The 20,946-nt window shown below is 41.8% G+C and overlaps 2 protein-coding genes across 14 annotated transcripts in view; both read left to right on the forward strand.

Annotated features, from left to right (window-relative positions):
* Nucleotides 1-5,335, forward strand: part of ATAD2 (ATPase family AAA domain containing 2) — a 30,650-nt gene extending 25,315 nt beyond the window's left edge. The window contains exons 26-28 of the mRNA XM_063417684.1: nt 597-721; nt 2,718-2,846; nt 4,173-5,335. Coding sequence (XP_063273754.1) covers nt 597-721; nt 2,718-2,846; nt 4,173-4,211 — 293 coding nt within the window. The 3' untranslated portion in view covers nt 4,212-5,335. The remainder of the gene's footprint in view (nt 1-596; nt 722-2,717; nt 2,847-4,172) is intronic.
* A 1,020-nt stretch (nt 5,336-6,355) lies between these two features.
* ZHX1 (zinc fingers and homeoboxes 1) overlaps nt 6,356-20,946 on the forward strand; it is a 33,092-nt gene continuing 18,501 nt past the window's right edge. For 7 of the 13 annotated variants that reach the window (XM_063416722.1, XM_063416387.1, XM_063416470.1 and 4 more), the window contains exon 1: nt 6,500-7,429. The gene's annotated coding sequence lies outside the window, so the exon portion shown is untranslated. The other 6 variants (XM_063416133.1, XM_063415873.1, XM_063416051.1 and 3 more) reach the window with 6 other exon arrangements.

Consider the following 20,946-nt stretch of genomic DNA (forward strand, 5'->3'; position numbering starts at 1 on the left):
ATTTCTGTTCTCGGTTGTCTCTCAAATTGGTGCACAGTGTTTCTTGCTGCCCCTCGAGTTACGCCAAGCAAACTCGTGTATTGCTGCAGCTGCTGCATTTCTGATTCTGCAGTTTGTTTTTCAAATGGTACCTGACTGAAAAACAATCATTGGCTTTCTTTGATTGCGTGAGGATCTTTCCAGCAGTAAGAAGTGTAAGTTAAAAAGCTGTACTTCAAGCAGTGTGCAGCCAGGGTCATGTGTGGAATAGAGGAGTGATGTCCTAGTGTTAGCAGTGTCAGACATGTTTTCTAACCTGAATTACTTCGGAATTTTACCATGCAGTGCTGTAATGGCAACAGGATTTTTTTTCCTGGTTTTCCCCTGCCTTTTTGTCTAGTATTGTTTTTTTGTTCAAGTTTCTAGTTTCTAGTTTTCATGGAACAGAGATTTTTAGCCAGAAAGGAGGTTAAAGTGTCAAGCCTTTATCAGTGAAAAATGGTAACAGTTGTCTCAGTTGTTGCAGAGGGATTCTCTTCTCCACGTACAGGGTCCTTCACTCATACTGTGTTCCAGAGAAAAGGAAATCCTGACTTACGGAATTCGTGTCGTTCCAGATCTGTGGGTACACCGTATGACTCGTGCAAGATCTTCTCAGTTGGAAGAGAAACAGCTGGGATGTGCTGGGAAAGCAATGAAAACTAGCACACAGAGAGTACTTGTAGATTACTGTGAGCTCAAAGTAAGTTTAAATTTTACTTCATACCAAAGTAGGACATTTTCTTGCTACATACCGAGTTGTAAATTAAGTCAGTTGTTTACCAATGCCAATTCAGACAAAGTATGGGAGGGTTATATAGCTGGTGATATAATTCAACCTATAATGGACTACAACTGTTGTTTCCACAGCTGGTGTAGACTGCTGATCTTGCTTTTGGTGAGCTAAATTTTAGGAAACTGGATTATCTCCTATTTTTAATGTAAAAGGGCTTATTGGATTTTAAAATAGCCTACTGACAAACTGGTAGGGTGTCGCCATGAGTTTTTCTAGTTTTCTGAGCTTTCATATTCAAGTAGAAGTTTTCACCTCTCACACTCTGTTCACGCAAACAAGAGATAGTGTTTACAAAAAACAGTCATTGCTTTGCATTCTTCTTGAGGTGAGGAGAGTGTTTATTGACAGTTCTTTTGACCAATGTGGTTGAGAGGTGGGAATTCCACCCTCCAATCCATGGTCACCTTTCTACAAGTATATAATGGAATGAAATAAACAAATCAGGGCTTTGTGGCCCCTGCTCTGATCTCTGCAAAGTTCCAAGTGTCCGTGTGGTCACTTCAGCGTGGCAACAGTGACAGTAGGGCTGTTGGTTCTTAGTGTCCTAGCAGTTTTTATGATGGACTGGGGGGTTGTTTTGGTTTGCTGTTTGCATGTTTTCATTTATTAGGAACTGGAAGAGTACCTTGATTTTTAGCAGAGATGACTCTTAACCTGAAGTTAGCAGGTTGACTTAAAGGTCATCCTGGATAAAATACTAATACCTGCTCTTCTCAAACTCTTTCAAAATCCAGTGATAGAATTTTGCATACATATAGTACAGTATTACAAGGCTTTTCCAGTCCCCTGTAGAAGAGAAGTTGTTATCCTAGGATACAGTTGGAGAAAGGGTCAAAAATGTGCCTAGTTGCAGGGCATCAAAGAAGTTCTTTTGCATGAATTGGAGAGAGTAGGTGGGCCTGGTCTTCTTCAGGAGATATTGCAGTGAGGAGAATTCAGGAAATTGCCAGGTTGAGGTCCTAGAGGTAAGTCAAACCTGAGGGGGCTGCTGTTTACCTGCCATGATAAGAAATGAAGAAGAGAGAAATTAACTTTTTAAGACAGGCTTCCTAAGCAAGCAAATTTCATGGGGTTGTATTCATAGAATGGTAGAATATCCTGAATTGGAAGGGACCTAGAAGAGTCCAACTCCTGGCCCTGCACAGTGCACCCCCAATGCACCCCCAACAATCCTGCCAAATGTTTCCTGAGCTCTGTCAAGCTTGCTGCTGTAGCCACTTTCCTGGGGAGCCTGTTCTACTGCCTGACCACCCTCTGGATGAAGAATTTCCTTATTTCCAATGTAAATTGCCCCTGACACAGCTTCATGCTGTCCCCCCAGCTGTCAGTGGTCACCAAAGAGCAGAGATGGATCAGTGCCTGCCCCTGCACTTCCCCTTGCAAGGAAGCTGTTCATGTCTGCCTGTGTAGGGACTCCACATGGGCTTCTCTAGAGTCAGGGTGCAAACAGCATGTGCTCTGAAGGTATTCCCACTGGAGAGATGGAACTGTAGAGCCCTTACAGAGGTTTCAGCTGTGAGGACAGAGCTACAGTCATGAAATGCATCTTTTAGAAAACTTGATTCCTTAACATGAGTGCCACTGGACCTTGCTGCTTGTGCTTGAGAGCCTCTTTGGAATTCACTTGCAGACAATAAGCTGGGTGAATCTCCAAACTGTAGCTGCTTGGTTTTGTTTGGGCTGGGTTTTTTTTTTTGTTCAGGGTTCTGGTTTTTTTGTTTATTTGCTTGCTAACAGGCCTAGAACTCGATGAACACATACAAGAGCGTGCAGTCACTTAAGTGGCAGCAGTTAAAAAGTTTCATATGGGAAGTTAGCCATACATCTGTGCCATGTCCTACCTTTTCTGTTGGCAGCTTATCTTGTGCTATTCTGAACTCTAGTTTCCATTTTTTTTCTTCAGCAAGTGTTGCATTCTATTGCCGTGGTAACTGAGAACGTCAGTATATTTCGCATGGAAAAACTATATGCTGTCCTTAGCCAGTGCATTTACCAACATCGGGAAGATGGTGACAAAAACGAATTAGTGAAGGTAATTTTTTTTTTGTCTTGTAGCCCTTTCTGTCATTATTACAGGTGTGTGTTATGCATATGTACATGTGCCCTGTGAAAAGCATGGTTATTTAGTATTACTCATTGCTGCTTAGTTGCCTGTGTTACAAGATTTGTTCAGTACAGTCTGGAAGACATTTCTCCATATTGCAAAACTATTGTTGCATTTGGCTTAGCTGTTGGCAGTTTCAGCAGGAAAAGGCTTGAAGTCACTGGGTCCCCCCCTAGAGCCCTCTCAAGGGAGTTAACCTCAGTCTGTCACCACTCCTGCTCCAGAACCTTTTCAGTGCTGGGGGGGGCTGTGAAAGGAGGGTGCTTTTCTCAGTCTGTCACTTCCTTGTAATTCTCTTGCGGGCAGTCACACATGGTAACACTTTTATAGTAGTCATTCCCTTCCTGAAAAGAAACTAAGTTTGAGGCATAACAAGAATAAGAGACTTTAGTCTCACCAGACCCCTTTTCAGCTAGAATGGCTCAAGCATCTTTAATTTCATATATGGTGAGCTTCCTGCCTATGAAGGTTCAATGGTAACAAGTCAAATTCTGTAATCTCTTCCTCTAAGAGAGGATTTCCAAGTTGTCAGAACTTGGCAGAAATATTCCACAGGAACCCATGGGCCTAGTTTGACATTCCCAATGTTGAGCTGATTTAGATAGGTTGGATATTCAGTCCTCAGCTTCAAAGTCCTTGAATCCATTTGTCATCCAGGTGGTCATGCATAAGAATAGATAAAATTCTTTTATGCATCTCAGTCTTCCTTAAGAAAGTGAGGAAGCCTCTTTTCTTGGGTCCTGGTCATCTTGGTCTCTTCTTCCACATCTGATAAAGGGTCAGATCAGATGCTCTCACAACAGTGAGGATTATTTGGATTTGGATTATTTGGATTCAGGGATGCCATTCCTGAGAAATGCCCCCTTCTCTCATCTATCATAATGAAATGATTTAGCATGTTTGTTATCTTGGGGCTTGTGAGCTTTTGTGACAGAACTTGTTTTTTTTGTTTCCTGCTTGTTTGAGCTTTAACCAAAGAATATTTCCTATTCAGAGGAATTGCACAAGTCAGTCTAGGAGTAAGTTCTACTGTATGAAGACAGAGACTTTAACAAGTATTTATTCAGAGAGCAGAAAAGAACAGTTCAGCTTTTAGCTGTGGCTCTTCATGAACTGCCTCGTCTCTAATTGTTGAAAGCACCATTGATCCATAGTCCCCTGATGCAGATCCCTGCACTCTTTCTAGCCTGCTCTGTTTTGGGCACAATTTGTCTTTTTGTCTAATTTGTCTAATTTGTCTTTTTTTCTTCTTAGGCAATGAAGAAAGAAATTACAGCCTTCAGTTATCCATGATACTTGATTTCAGCATACTTGACACGCTCTGTAATGTTTTTATTGCATGCTGTTTTTCTTTGCATTGTTCAATAAATACTAGGTCTACATATATATTTATACAAATATATCTTAAAATATATTAAAAAAAGCTCAAATAAAGTAATTTAATGACTTATTTGATATTTCCCTTCTAGATATGTATATTTTAATGTGACATACTGCTGTGATTGCCTTTGGAACTCAGCAGATCTGAGTAGATAATTTCAGTACCTCTCTTTAAAAGAAAATCTAACTTGAAACAAAACAAGATTCACTACTGTAACTTTACCTTAGAAAGTTTAATCATTCTTATAATAACGACAATCTTAATACTGGAGAAAAGCATTTTAATACAAATTGTTAGTTCATCAGATGGCTTGTTTAGTTGTAAATAGTTTTCTAGTCACCTGGGAAGAATTCTATCTGTTTATTACATAAAAGTGAATATATTGTTGGTAATAAATATATTCAAGTAAAAGCAGAGCAGTACCCTGTTTTGAAGAAGTATTTCTCTTCAAACCCACAGCGAAAATTTATCTGTTAATTTGACAGTTATTTAAATAAAAAAGAGAATAAGACAAAGCTTAACTATATGAGAATAAAATTTTATGTAAATTGTGATAAAATATGTGGCATGACCCTTTCTTTTTGTTCTGTCACCTCATACACAATGTGTGGCAATACTGAACGCCAAACTGTGCAACTCCTCATTGTGTGTGTTTGGTTTCCTACCTCTGTCATTAGTGTTCTTTTTGTGTCCTTCTAGTGTGTTTGTTCAAACATGGGTATGTGATGCAGGTTTTTTTCTCTGTATTGTTTGGTGGATATTAATAAAAAATTCATCTCTTAGTAGTGGTGGGTTCTCTGCTCTGTTTTAATCACAGAACCATTTTGATCATTAATAATCTTGTATTTAAGACACCAGCACAAATACTATGATTTTAAAATAAGAACTGCATGTGCTCATCATCTTTCTTCTCCACTCAGTGTATGGACTATACAGCAAAGACAAGCTCCAGAGAAAGAAAAAAAATAAATTGCAAATTTACATTGTAATGTAATTTGTGACATTGGAAAAGTAATAAATGAACTAATGTCCTTAATTTGGATCTCCTTCTTGCCTGCTGTCACCCACTTCGATGTCACTTAAGGCAGGCAGCTTGTTAAGTGCATCCCCTAAGAGCACTATTTGGAAAACTGACGGGGAATTGTGTGGAATTGAAGAGCCAGAAACATTCCTGGGATCAAAACTTGTTTTGAGAAAATGTCTTCCTGTTACTAGGCTCGACAGGATTCTGTACCTAAGCAGATTGTAAAAAATGTTCCCAGCTGTGTAAATCTTCATCTTCTGTGACCACCTGTGAACAGTTTAAGCCACATCTTTCTTTTGCCTGTCTCGGGGAAACCGTCACATTTTACTGTCTGACCCTAAATAGCACACAGTGATGAGAAAAAATAGTATAGAGAAACGTTTTTGAGAGCTGGGCAGTGAGAGTTTAACCTAAATAATGATGAAAATATTTTGTATGAAGTAAAGGGAGAGAGGTCTCCTTTCTCCAAGTTCTCCAACTAACAAAAAAACCCCAACAACCCGAGGTGTGGGAAGTGTCTTCTTCGTTAGAGCCGCTACTTCTGCGTTCACTCGCCCCACTCTGGGGCTCGGTACCCTGCGGCCGTCTCCTCCCTCGGCGGCAGCTCAGGGCGGGAGTGGCAGAAAAACTTCCCGGGCTGGGGGCGACGCCGTCCCTGCGGCTCGTCCCGGGCGCGGCGGGAGGGCCCCGCGCGGAGCCCAAGTTTGACAGCGGAGCAGCGGCTGCGGGGCCGCCCGGGAGCTCCGACCCCGCCGCCGCCGCCGCCGCTCCTCCCCAGACGTCCGAGGAGCCGCCGGTGCCCCCGGGCTGCGGCGCTGCGGTGCCGGGGCAGCCCCCGCGCCCGGTGTCCGCCGCCTGACGGGCGGGGCGGCGGGAGCGGCTCCGCCCCCGCTCGCTGCCAGGGCGGCTGAGGCAGCGGCCGCGCCGTCCGCGCTCGCCGCGCTCCCGCCCCGGGGCAGCGCCGCGCCGGGAGGATGCGAGTGGGCGCCGCGGGGCGAGGCGAGGGCGCGGGCGGCCGCGGCGTTGGGAGCTCCCGGCCCATCCGCCGCCCCCCCGCCCCGAAAGAAGTGCAGTAGTTTGTGAAGCGCAAGATGGCGGCGCGGCCGTGAGCGCAGGCGGCGGGCGGGCGGCGGCGCGGGCTGAGGGGGCGAGGCGGAGCGGCGCCGGCAGGTAGGGACTCGCTGAGGGCGGCTCTCGGCGCCGGGAGGCGGGAGGGCGACCCCGCTGCCCGGGGAGGCGCGCCCTGCGCCCGCCCCCGCTTCCCCCGGGAGCGGGCCGGGCACTTCTCCGGTAGGGACGGGACAGCGCTGCCGCCCCGGGGCGGGGGCGGCTCCCGGCCAGCGGGGGCGGGCGGGCCGGGCCCGACGGGGACGGCGCCCGCGGGGTGGGCGCGGTGGGGCGGCCGCGCCCCGCCCGCCTCCCCATTGTCTGGCGGCGGCGCTGCCCCCGCGGCCGGGGGTCATCGCCCGTCGGGGGCGGCGGGCTCCGGGCGGGCCGGGGGAGGCAGAGCGGAGGCAGAGCCGTGGCATCCCTTGGAAGCGGACTGTGCGTGCACCCCGTCCCTGGCCCGGCCCGCAGTGGGGTCAGACCCCTCCGAGGACGAGCTCCCCTCCCCTTTCTTCCTTCCTCCGCCCCATGCCGGGAGCCTGCACGGGGCTTTGCTGGTCTCAGGGTGGAGGAAAATCGTCTGACTCGTCAGTCAGAAAGGAGAATCACGAAGTTCAGTCCCGATGCGCCCAGAGGAGCCGGCGAGTTCCTGCCCGCTGTCGCCGCTGGCGTTTCGGACGGACGGACGGACTGACAGACTGACGGCAGGCAGCGAGCCATGAAGTTCTGGCTCCGGAGTTATCTTGCATCCCGTGGCGTTGCAGTGCGGGGGCGAGCGTGAAGGAACAGTACAGTGTATGTGCAGGCAAAGTTGGGGAAGATGTCTGCTTTACTCCTCTGGGGGTGCCTGGGTTTTGGGGTCGGTTCTGATGCTCAGCTTTCCCCTATACCAGGATGTGCAGCACTGAAAACCAACACCAACTTCAATAAACCATGTAATGGAGGCAGTTCTGGATCTGTGAAAGGGCTCAGAGTATCTGCAATAGTGAATGTTATCTGGTAGGTACTTGAACTTTATTTCTGAGCTGCTCGGTAGGTTAAGTAGTTAATGGAAAGATGGGGAAGTTTACTGTGTACAAAGTGTCACGTAAAATAGTGAAGGCTGAGATGTCTGGGTCTGCAAGCTGGCATAGGTGCCACTTACTTTTAAAAGAAGACGTATACAGAGAGTATATTGAGCATTTCAAATTGCATATAAACATTGTGTAAATAAAAAGTGGATTTTGTTATGAAATTTGGTACATGAAAACAAATATTCCCTCAAACATAGGAATGAGAAGGGAATTTTAAAAGCTGTGCTGTTGGTTTTCATCAGCAGTCTGGTTTTTTGTTTTTATTCAGAAGGATTTCACGCCAAAAAAAAAGAAAGCTTATGAGTACTTACAGAAACCCTGTTTAAAGCAACCTGTGTGATGTAGACTAGAGGACTGCCCTGAATTAAGACCTCTTGGAGCAAAAATGCATAATTTAGAAACCCTTTTGTTACTTTCTTCAAACATTGCCAGCAAGGCAGTCAGTTCCACTGGTGGTGTTAAATGAATTCCCCTGAGCGGATTAGAAGTAGATGCCATTTTGTATAACTGAAATTACTTGCTTTTAAATTTAGGCTAGTGGTTCTTGTATCTTTGCTAGACTGAAAAGCCCTCTGCTATCATATTCGAATAATGTGTGTGTTTACTCTGATTATCCCCAAATTTGCCCTGGAAAAACATAGTACTTGGAGGTAGAGCTTTCCTTTGTGAGGTTTACTTTTCTACTTTCCTGATGTTTCTTATGGCTTTGTTTTGGATTATTTCCTCTCTTGCAACACCTCTCTTGATGTGAGGGCTTTATCTGGATCCAGTGTCCTGATATCTAGCCTTAACTGCTGGTGTTTATAACTGTTGTTTATTACAGGAATAGACAATATTTATCACAAAGTTTCTCACAATACTTATTGTGGGAGACTTAAAACTATGTGTGGAACAATTCTCCCTCTTCTAGATTTCCCACACTGAAGAATTTCTATCAAATAATGGACTTTGTAATATTGCTAGGACTCCTTTTGTTCCTGATGTACCCAGAAGGCTGTTTCTTGTATTTTTTGCTTCACTGGGCCGTCCGTAGCATTTCAGTTAAGCTTATTGCTGTTGCTGAGATTTTCCCCTGGGTTTCCCACCATTTGTTTATATGCAGTCTGAGAGAAAGATTAAAATTTTGGGTTAACTTTCTCATCTAGTTACGGTTGGTGACCCATTTGTTTGTATGTAACTTTAGAAGAGTCTTATTCGAAAAACAGTCATTAATCTTTGAAGTCAGATTTTTTCCTTTAAGTCTGAGTTCAGAATTTTTTGCAGCTTTACGAAGCTGAAACATTTAAAGAGCCAAGTACACGTAAACTGTGGGTTTTTTCTGTTTGTGAATAATAATTACAGCTGAAGCACAATCACTTGCAGCTAAGCTATGGCTAATCTTATTTTAGTGAATAGTTTCTCGTTACCTGTCAAGCTGAGGTCTAGTAAAGATTTCACAGTATCAAATTCAGTAATTTTATGTTTTCTAATTTTTATAAATCCTGAGCTTGCTGTAAAATTTTCAGAATGATCAGTTTGTTAAAATCCTGTGCGATAACAGTTTTGGGGTCAGGGTGTGAGGGAGTGTTCTGAACATTTTGAGCTGAGTGCATGGACATGCTGTTCTCTTCTGTGTATAAATGGTCAATATTCCCTCTCCTTGTGCTTTAGATGCAGGGTCATTGATCCATAAATGTCCAAGATGTTTTGCTTCTGAGTTGTCAGGGACTTGTAAACAAATGATGCAATTTTCAGTTTAGTCCCATTTTCCCTTTTGTTTGCTTCCTATTTTCTAAATAAGCAACAGTAGTGAGTGTAGCGTTCTACTTGTGTAGCTCCCCACTACCTGTCAGTTGTGTTACCTTTGCTGAATATACACCTCTAAGAAAACAATTTTCTGTTATTATTTAGGTTTCTGATATTATCAAATTAGCCATTAAACGGATGTGAGTACTTACGCTCTTGGCATTATTAGTACTATTAATTCAAATTTACTGTCTTTTATTCTTTTATTCTGATTCATCTTTTCTCTTTTTTCTCCTTTTTTAAAAAAAATTCATGGCTAGTTGAGGACTTTCCCAAATTGTCAAACCATTTTGCTGCATAAACAGTTCTAACTTTTTCTGTGGAGGTGGAAGCCACCAAAATGTACATTTCCTTATCCTGCACCAACCAGATGGCATTTCATAATTCTATGCCTTGCACCATTTTCACTGATGGTTCGTTTCCAGTTCTGTGGTCTTTCTGTCAGGGAACTGGATGGAACTTCAGGGGGTCCACTCAGGTCTTTTTCCTATCCTTTAGAGTTCAGTGAACTGTAATGTATTTCTTAGAACAGTGCCTGTACTGGCAGTGGATTCTTTCAAACCAGCTTCAGAGATCAGCCCAAATTGAGCAAAAGTCAGCTATTGTCACTTGTTCAAAGGTGTGTACCACTCTTTGATCCTTAAGAGCTTTGAGATCATAGTAAATGTTACAGTTCAGTATAATTCACTGTAAAAGAGTATAATCCAAAGGGGCAGAATGTAGTCTACATTTATTATACCATTAAAATGATAAGACACATTGTCATGCTAAAGCACAGAAGACAGGAAGATTGCTGATGACTAAAGGAGGAACAGATGTGGTGTGATTGAGAACCTTCAAGAAAAATTTAAAGAACTTTCAATATGCTACTGTTTGCACTTCTTAAAAGATCTAAAAGGTAGCAAAGAACTTAATGCTGAAAACATTCTTTAGCATAACCTCTGCTTGTGCCTGATAGGTCCAAAGGAATTTTATATATTCTACTTCAAAAGAACAGGTTCCTCATCATGTTTGGAGCCATTTAAGAATGTGACTTTGGTGTTCTAGGTTCACTCTATGCAACTTGGCTTTCTCTGGTGGCGTTTTGCACTATGCTGCTCACCTTCCTTATCTGGTGTTCTCACTAGGATGTGGAGGAACTTCACGTGCTTTGAGGGGACCCACAATTTGAAACCATTGCTGAAGCAAGGCTTGAAGGCTGACAGTTTTGTTTAAAGAGTGGGCAGACAGAGCTGTGTAACGAGGCACGTGTGACGCCAGCCCTCGCTGCTTGGCAAAGCCAGCATCGTTCTGAGAGTGCCAAATTCACCTCACCAGACAGAAGGACAGAAATGAGCTTTTGAACTTTGAGTGGTGAGGGTAAAAGCTCCACATGTTCAGCACTCTGAATCTTCAAAGCATCGTCAAACCACATTTATTAGATGGAAAATAGCTGTTAGCTCACAATGAATTCTGTGAATTGGGTAGAGATTTTAGGGCTTGAATCATTGGTTATAGGTTAGGACTGTGATTATTTTCACATTGTCTTAGCTTAGAAAGCTGCTAAGAACTTCATAGATGGAAGTGCATGTTCGTATAGTCAAGGCAATCTTGGTAGAGGTCTCTAAGCTTGCCTTTCTTAAAGCTGTGAAGTAGATTAACGTACACAAAATATGGTACTAACGTGATTACTTTCCTCCCTGTGTTATAATGGAAAGACTTGGTTTGTAAGGCAAAGTGCTGTTGATTTTAAAACTCTGCTACTGGCTCTGTGCATGGGTGTAAGACTTTCTCCTGGTAATTAGGTTAGTTGAGATCTAAGAATGCTGTATTTCACAAAAAGAGTAAAGGTGAAGCAGTGGGGAGTGAGTCAGGAAAGAATGGTTATAACTACCTGACTGTAGGAGACTGGAAGTGGAATGTTAGTTACAGCTGTGAGCTTCCTCAAGAGCTGCAGATTTCTAGTCAAACTTCAGAATACCTTCCGAGTAGAAGATACTGCCTTTTTATACATGGATCAGATGCCTTCAGCAAATCAGTGGGAGCTGGGAGTGCTCTGCAAATGCAAGTGGTATCAGGTGGAGCTGGGCACTTGGCAGCAGCTGCCAAGTGAGTTAGATGGAGCAGCGTGAAAGCTCAGGAGTTTTCTGTTTCTCAGCAGGATTTTCAGCAAGGTAAAATGCGTTTGTAGATCCAGTGGAATTTTTGGAGTATTCAGCACTGTACAATGGTCAGCCTTGTTTGCTGTGTTGAATACTTAATGGCTCCCTGTCCTCCAAACTTCTCGGGGATATCTACTCTGACAAAAGGTTACCACACCTAGAGTTTCATGTGAGTTTCAGTTTTTTGTTCATGGATAAGTTTGAGGAACCGATGCCCATACAAGATCCCTGCTGGCATCGTAGGTATCTGCTTAAATATGATGCAAACACAGCTTCGCTACTTGTAGCCTATGAATGTTTTTCAAATTTGACTTCTTAATACATTTTACTTAAATTTGTTGGTGAATAAAGAGCAAAGTTTTTTATTGCATTAAAAGCAGTACTTTAGCATGGAAGAGACTTTTGATGAGATTTTTGTGAGATGCCTACAACTTTGAGTGTTTTTTCAGTCCAAAACTATTAATTTTAATTCAGATTCTTGACAAGTAGCCTTTTTAATTTCTTTTTTTTTTTAACTATATTTCCTGGGTTCCTCCAGGGGGAATATAAGGCCTTGCTAATATCAGCTATTTGTTTCTTTAGGAAGGAAGGAGGGAAGATGTGGGAGAAAAGAGTAGTATTGAAAAAATAAATTTACTGTTTGTACATATAGTAGAGAAATAATCACTAGCACACTTCTTGAAAAAGATATATTAATCATTGTACATAAAGTCTAGAGAGGGATAAGTTTTACATCACTGTGTACACTGAAATTCAGATTCCTTTGGTTTGAAAGCTTTCCAGTATATTAATATTTGCATGGATGATGACAGTCAGCACCATACTCTGATGTCACACACACTGACAAAGAGTGAGGAATACTTTAGCTGCAGTTTAAGCCAGATGCATATGGGCACAAGGTAGTTCTAAGTTCAGAATTTGCAGCTATATGCTACTTTATATGAGTGAATATCCTATTTCCAGATGTAATGCTCAATTACAGATAGTAATTACTATCTGTGAATTACTGAACAGGAGCTCTCTTCTTCACCAGGCAATGTTTAAGCCCTGTTGCTGCAGGGAGCTGGTGAGAGAGAGAGAGGCTGAGGCTGAGGGCTCACTGGAGGGATGGGACTGAAGATTGCTTTGCACCAGAGCAGCTTCTTCAGCACTACTTGTGTGGAAAGATTCAGTCATTTCCACCCAAAGCAATGAAATAAAAAGCTCAGTCAGCCATTTCATCTTGAGATACCCTGCCCTCCGAAACAAATATTGAAAAGAAAATGTAGGTTTTGGCCCATGCATATTCCACTGATTTCCACTGATTAAGCTGAGGCTTGTAATTGGGGTCTAGACAGGCTGTGTTTTGCAAAATATAATTACCTTTTTAAAATTTCTGTAGAGAGAGTTATAAGATTTATGTAATCCCTTTGATATTATATTTAACCCAATAAAAGCTTGAAAAGGAGTCTGTTTGGCTTATCTTCATCCTAGATTCAGTTTTAATATCTAATGTTTAAATGGAGGGGGGATTGATCTTTATTCTTAATGATTCGTGCAGCCTCAAAGCACAGTGGTTTCTAGTTGTGTGCTGCCTTTCCCACTGGGGGATGCAAACAAAAGAACAATAATTTCAGACTCCTCCTTCAGTTTCCAAGAGAACCTTAGCTGCTCAGGGATAGCTTTGAATTTTAAAAGCATCTTTCTTCCAAATTATGTATTGATTGCACACAAAATAGCAGTGCTCTAATATGCAATTTAAAACAAATGCATGATGGTGCTCATTTGGTTTTAATGCTGCTTTTTCCAGCAGAGAAACAAAAAGAGGATTCTATTCCCATAAACCAGTCTTGCAAAATCCTTACAAACATTTATTAGTCTAGACACAAAATATTCTCACCCAGCCTCAGCTCGACGATGACAAAAAAAAGCAAGCTAATATTGTCCTTGGCTGTCAAAAAAGAAAAAGAAGGAAAAAAAGAAAAAGCTTGCCCCAGGCTAGTGAACCAGGAACATTTTGCAGGGCCTCCTTACAACAACAGATACATCTTATTCCCTTGGGGCTTCCAGGCCTGCCTATTTTCTGTGCTAAACTTGGACACTCTTATAAACATTCTCTTTGAGTACCACACCCCAGTCGTATCCCGGGCTCTTCTGATTTGATTGATTTAATAATGATACCAGACATGTTCGTATTACCTCTCCTGACCAGTCTTTGTATTTCCCTGTCTCTCCCAGATACCATTTAACTAAGGCATTAATTCAAAACCAGCCCTAATGTATGGAACCTGGAATAATGGAAATTGGTGGTTTGATCATAGCTTGAATCTGAATGGAGGGAACCCTGATAGAAATGATTTTTCCTAATCTCGAGTTGAATTTTATGCTCTCGTAAATGGCAAGTGATTCTCATTGTTTCATATTGTGGTAGTTGGCAGAGGTTTTTTTGTAAAGGGATAAATTATATCAGGGATTGTTACTTTAGATCAACATACACTCAGATTATTAATTTTTACTTCTGTCATTTTCCTAGAAAAGAATGACTTATGCATATCTTATCTTAAGTTAATGATTAGTTCCTGTTTTCCCAAATTTATGTCTAACTATATTTGATTGGAAATTAAAATTTAACTTAAAATGCATGTAAAAGGCATAATATGTCTGTATTATTAAACTAGGGTAAATGTGTAGCATATCTAAGAGTACATTTATTCAAACATTACTTTTTTTAAACCTACTGATTTGTGAGACAAATTATGATACTTTTTTAATACTCCCTAGAGTAAATTTATTGCTTCTATGATGATGTATCCATGTCTGTTAAGATTTTAGCCCTGGCAGAGTTTATCCTTAAGCCTGAATTGGAGATCTTACATAGAAAAAAAGCTGTCCTGCTTTTTAAAGTTTGAGGCAGGAACTTCTGTCATTCAGGAAGTAATTTCTACCTTCACTCAGTGCAGATGTCTACAAAGAATTTCTCTGTATAAGGTTAGTTGTTAACTGCCAATAATTCAGAATTTTCAGTAAAAATTTCCAACTTAGTTAAGTAAAAAAGCAATGGCACGAACTAAAACTATCCATTATAATATATTTTTTTAAAGTCCTTTTATTCCATTAATAAAAACGTAGCTGTTTAAATTAGAACAGAATTTCTGCTGTAATTGGTGCTCTTAATGGTTATGTCTAGTTTAATGTCAGTAAATAAGATTGGTGTTTCTTGTGTGAGGGAATGTGTTCAGTGTGTTCTTGAAACTTTAATGTAAACTAACAAAATCTTTCTGTTTAAAACTTACAGTCTAAATAAAAGGTGGTGTGAACATAATACTGATTCTTCTCTTCCTTCCTCCCCAGCTGTCACTCTGTTTTGCGCTGTGTAATGTTTTTTAGGCTTTTCTGTTACCTCTTACATGTGTTTTTATCAACACTTACAGTATTCCTTTAAGAATTTTGCTGCCCATTCTCATTTAAATCAGTGAGAGTACGATTTTGACCCTAGGATATTTATGCAGCTTTAAGCTACCTATATTTTTTAAAAACAGAACTAATCCATTTTTCTTGCGATGTTTAAATCTATTGCAAAAAAGAAAAAAGCAGCTCCACAGCTAATAAAGTACAGTGTTTTAGTTATGTCCTTATTTTCCAGTTAAATCATGTTGTGCTAATTTTCCACCATTATACTTGAGAGACAGAAGGTGAAAGAGGGCAGTGTGTTTTTGGTGATGTGCCCTCTTACTTCCCTGCCAGGACTCAGCATCGGAGGTTTGTGTTTCTCCTGCAGGAGTGACTCACATGACAGGCAGCTCCAGCAGAGCAGGGCAAAAGGTGCAGCCTCCTGCTCTCCTCAGGCAGTGGCTCCCAAACTGGGGATTGTCCTCTGCAGGGCTCTGAGCAGTGAGAGAGAGGTCACAGAGGTCAGGTTCACAGTCAAAGTTTAGGGCATTAGCCTGGGAAACAGTGGAACAGGGAAGCAGCCTGGGGAAGCCTTGTTGATTCTTGGCTGCTGGTTGAAGGCCTTTGTTCAGGTGAGCTGGGGAGCCTGTGGGACAGCTGGGCCAGGCCCAGCAGTGCCTGTGAAATGCTGTAACTGCAAACATCCTGTTCCCTGTGCCGTGGGCAGAGATGCTTGTTCTGATCTGCTGAGTCTTCAGGCCTCTTCATTACCCCATGGTAACCTGAGTACACAGTCACCTCTCAGACTTCTGTAGTGGCTGTATTTATATTCATCTTTCCAATCCACACGGTGTACTTGAAAGCCTCTTTTACCTTATTTTGTCACTGGGCTGATAGGCAGTAAACAATGTTTATCCACTCTGTGGATGAATGGCGGAGGCAAGGGGTGGGGGGTGAGGGAATTGGTCTTGTCACACATAGAACAAGACATTATCTCCCACAGAAATCAGCGGGAGTATCTGAGGAGTACAGTACAGTACTCAGCAGGAGCGTGGAGTCACGTCACTGCTGCAAATAAAAGTGCTTTGCTTTTCACAAAGGTTAACTTGGTACACAGTGGTATTTTACTGGATAATTGAGACCTGCAGAGAGTGTTTGTGCAGGCAGCTTGGACTATCCTCTTTTTTTCTTTGTTATAGGTTCGAACATCTCAAAATCCTGAGGAGAAATATTAGAGTAGAAAGGACTTCTGAAGATTGTCTAGTTCAGCCTCCTGCTCAAAGCAAAGTTATCTGTGATGGTAGATAGGGTTGTTCAGGGTCTTACCAAGTTTTGAAAACTTGCAAGGATGGAAATTCCTTAAAAATCCCAAGCAGATTTTTACAAACTTTCCAGATAACTGGTTACAATTCCTTGCCAGTGCTGAAGTGCTGTTGCTCCACCATCATCACCATGTCCCTGAAGTTGTCTGCAGCAGACAGAGAGTATGTTGGTGTTGCAAGAAAAGACAGGCCTGAGTGAGCTTGATAGTCTTAGCCTGGTCCTGGCAGTCATTTAATGCTGCACTGGGAATACTTGCCCTCATGTACCATGTACTATGAATATGGAGAGGGGAACTTACCCCTCTCAAAAATGTTGTATTTTGACTTGTGAATATGGTGTTCCATGACCAGCATTGTATAGATCAGGTCAGAGGATAGATAGCATCATGGAGAACTTTTATAAGATCAGCTGTACTTGCAAGCATGAACATAAAATTCTTCTGCATTTTTCCACAGTGTAGGAGTCTACCAGTAGGGACTAGATCAATTCTTTGTTCTGTCTGTTCTTATGTGATTCAGTTTACAATTGTAAAACTGTTATATGACTGTGGAAACATTCTGGAGCACCTTAAAAAGACCTTATAAAATACCTGAAGATCTGAAGTAAAGTATTTTGCATTCCAGGGGGAGATGCAAATCACATGCCATTGATCATAAAGGACTTTTTATGCACTCTGCCTTGGCCTCACATAGTAGAAGCAGACCTGCAAGGCTGGGGAGGCTTTAAGGAGGACATGGGGTGGGAAGCAAGCAGGTGGATCCAAGGCACACAGGAAAGGTTCTGAGCAAGCAATTTGAGCAAAAGCTTGTAGTGGACCAGGTGGTAGAGGAGATTCTAAAGAGCTATTGAAACCTTGAAAATGTGCCCTATGGTCTTCACCTTGACATGGAATTAGGTAGGTCCATGCAGTAGAACTGATCTTTTTTGCTTTTCAGTTGATGCTCCAAGTCCTTGCTTTTTCCTTATTCATAAAACACTGTGTTTATACATTTGTTTCAAGTATTTTGGGGTTCTTTACAAGTTACTTAAATTATGGGTTTGTGTTCTAGTGTACCCAAGTCTGTGTGCATGTGTGGAGCATGTAGCAGTATGTATCAGTGTCACCTGGTCAGTTCACTCCAAGTCCCTGTTTTCAGTTTCTTATAGTTGAAATGAGAATTTCTCACATTGTTTTTGTCTTGAGACTGCTTTTGTTCTGTGTTCACTGAGTTTTTGGGAGACATTAGCTGGTTCAAGCCTGAAATTAGCAGATTGAGGAGGGAAGCAAGGAGAGGAAGAGAGGCAATCCCCATGTAAAAGCCGCACTATCTTTCTTTTTCTGAGCAGCTTTGTGCCTCAGGGATTTGACACAGGAACTTGAAAATTGGCAAGGATCTGGCCTTGAGGTCTGAGAAATGCATTCCACTGTTAAAAAAAAAAAAAAATAAAAAAGCAGAATTATGAGTCATAATGTATCACTACCTTTTTGTATCCAAGGTAGAATTCGCAGGATGTTTTATTACCAGCTCTTGATCGTGCTTTTATGCCTGTCATGCACATCTGCAGACTGCTTTAAACCACCTATGTGTAATGGATTCTCTTTCTCTTGTTCTTGTTTTGTCATGCATCAGGGTTGTCCTTAACTTGCTGCTGCTCCTTGGGCCTCTGCCAATGCCACTGGCCCAGCAGAAGGTATAAAAGCATTGGAAGCTGTAAGCCCTGAGACCCAGCTCTACTTTTCAAGGGTAGAGTGCTACTAATACTCTTATTTGCTGTTGAGAAGTACCATTTTGAATGGTGACAGTCAAATATTAATGAAAGCAGAAAGCAGCCAATGTGAAATCTGGTTTCTGGTGTGATGAGGGCTCGTACGTTCATCAGAATCAGTGGAGGAGAGGGGGAGGAGAGCGAGACAATCTGTGCTGGGCTGTGTCACCTCGGAATCGCGGGGGTTCCTGCTCAGCACCGGCGATGACTCGGGAGTGCTGGGCTGTCTGTGAGGAGCCCATCTGTAGGACTGCAGCCTGCGTGTCTGCAGGAGCTGAGGGGTGTCGGGGGACAGCAACTCCAAGAAGTCAAAGGAAGGTCTTGTACTTGCAGCCCTGGACTAAGGCCTGGGAAAATTAAAGTCTCTAGAAATTTTTCATCTGGAAGAAAAAAACCAAAAAAAAACGCAAGATGAAGTTGAAAGGAGCATTTTGTGAAGTAATATGTGTGCCAGATTGTTTCATTTTAAAGAGGGAAATCCTATAATAATAAAACCTTTTGTTTTGGTGTTTTAAGGAGAAACTTTTTTGATAAACAGTTTTTAAAATTAATAATTTCTTACTGTTCTACTTTTTTTAAAAGCCAACATGAATCATTTGGTGGGTTGAATTAAATGTTTATTCAATGCAAAATACATTAAAATTTCTCTTCATATCAGTAATTTGTTTCTTCTTCCTTTCTGTTTTGTATGTAACAGCACAGCAATTAAAACAAAATAGAGCTGTAACTATGCAAAGAAAAAAAAATCCTCGACTCTGCTGCCATTTTATTGAGTATGATAAGCATTTGCACAAGTCTGATACTCACTTTCAAAAATTGTCATGCAGAGGTGTCTGATGTTAAAAGTACTGAGTGCTCACAGTTTGGGCACTTCAGAGTCAATAAAATAAAGGTCTCCCTATGTAAGTGTGGCTGCCAAGCTGTTTGTATCACACAGAAAATGCCTGTCTGTATGACTGAGGAGCAGAGAGATGCACCATTCATGCTAAAGGTACCTCTTGGTCAGTGCACCCCTGGCTTTTAAGTACTTGAGATGTTTGGTCATTAGCTTTATATGATCAGGTACAAAATCTGGTTGTGGCTTTCTATATCAAAAGCAGGGGCACAGGTTACTGTGCTCTCCACAGAGGTACCTGGGGTATGTTGTGCAACAGAGAAAGAGAACATAGGTCATTTAGTGGTTGCTTCTGGCATGAAATTCTGTCATTTACTTTGATGGCACTATTTGTTACCCATTAAAACCAGCACTGGGAGTAAGTAACTTAGAAAGCCCAGTCACATGTCCTGTGGCAGGCTCCCTTCAGCCGCTGCTGGGCTTTGTGTCAGCTTTCCAGTGCTCCATCACGGGTCTGGCTTTGGCACAGCCTGGAGCTCTGCGTGGCACTGCAGTAGCTTTTGGTGCTTGCCTCCCTCATTACCAGTTCTACAGGACCCTAAGTGGGCCAGAACTTTGTAATACATGAGAACTTCTGCTGAAATCAGCTTGACAAGTTTCACTCCTATGTTGGATTAGTACCAGACCTTATTTTAAAAGAGGAATCAAATGTGAATATTGCAGGATTAACGGAGATACGGCTTTATTTTGAAGTCATAAGCAGTAAGGCTCTCTGAACTTTGCAGAAAATGAACAACTAAAGAAAATGGCAATGCAACAGTCTCTCACCCTTCTCACTGAGAGGCAGCACAGATCAGAGTGTATTAGCCTACACTGAGCTCTGCAGGATAGTTTCTGACATAGATACATCTACTCTGAATAAATAGTAGTAGAAGGAGGCTAAACAAAGGATCAACGACTGAATATTGTCATGGGTTATAAGAAGGCAGCATTTCCTGTGTGAAGTTGTAGGCAATTTGTAATCTAGGTGGATTTAAAAGTTAGAAGCAGGTTCTATTTCTTCATCTTCTCCTGAGCCACTCTCTGCATATTCTTAAAATCACATTACATGGGATTGGACTTTTTTGGCATGCTGCTCCTGCACACTGGACAGAAATGTCATACAGCAAGCAGGGAGCAATGCCTTTTCACAAAGCACACACAGTGAACATTTTCTGTAAACTAATTTCTTTTTCTTGCTGCATCAGGTATTCCTGTTTGGAGGAGGGAAGGAGGAAATGACTAAAAAAAATTTTCAGGAAGCAAGTTCTTTCTTGTGTGTCTTCTGTGGTCACTCTATGTCTTTTCCTTCTCAAACTGTAATCAAATGGGTAGAAGGTTTCTGCCCCCATTTAGAAAATATTTATATAAGCCTTCATCTAAATCTGCTATAAAGGCAACTTTAAATGTTGAATTCCACTTTGGAATTAATCTGTCTTAATATAATTAATACTTAATTTGGATTGCTAACTGTTTATGTTTCTGAAGAACAGTGTCCTGAGAAATTGCCTTCTGAAAGATAAAATATTAGATTCTGGACTTTCAAAATGTACGCCTGCACTTGCTGGTTTATGTTCCTGGAAAAACATCTGGTTCGTGGGCTGATTTGCTAGGAATGTCAATTCTATGAAAATCTGAGGTGAAATTACAGAAGGGGATTGCAGTGCAAATAACTGAAAGCTTTTCTTCAGATTCCTTTATTAAAAAATGCTGCTTTTGACATAAAATAAACACCTGGATTATTGACTTGCAAACCAAATTGCACAATACAATGTCAATATTCACAAGGAGGGATAAAAAGAGAAAGTCTTTCACAATATTTTGTCACATATTTGATCTTAAGGTATGTAAGGGACAAGCAAAAGCACTCTGTAAACCATTAGTGATGACCTTTTGGAATTCATGGCATATGAGATCTCAGTGGCCTTGAGACAGGCAAGCACAGGACTGGGCAGAAGAGTGTCCAGTCTTAACCAAGAGAAATGCTTGAGCAGAGGAGAACACAGTGAATCTCAGGTCAGTTAAGGAGATCTTCATTCCCAGCTCAGTACAGGAAGAACTTACTAAAAAACAATCTGTAAGAACCTCAGGAATTGTGACAAGGTTCTTAGATGGATTTGACAAAACCATACTGTTAATTCATTTTTGTTGGAGTCATTGGCCTACTGGTACAGAATGTTGCAGACCTTACTGAAGTTGTGCTAT

Source organism: Prinia subflava, chromosome 1, assembly GCF_021018805.1.
Source record: "Prinia subflava isolate CZ2003 ecotype Zambia chromosome 1, Cam_Psub_1.2, whole genome shotgun sequence".
NCBI lineage: Eukaryota > Metazoa > Chordata > Aves > Passeriformes > Cisticolidae > Prinia > Prinia subflava.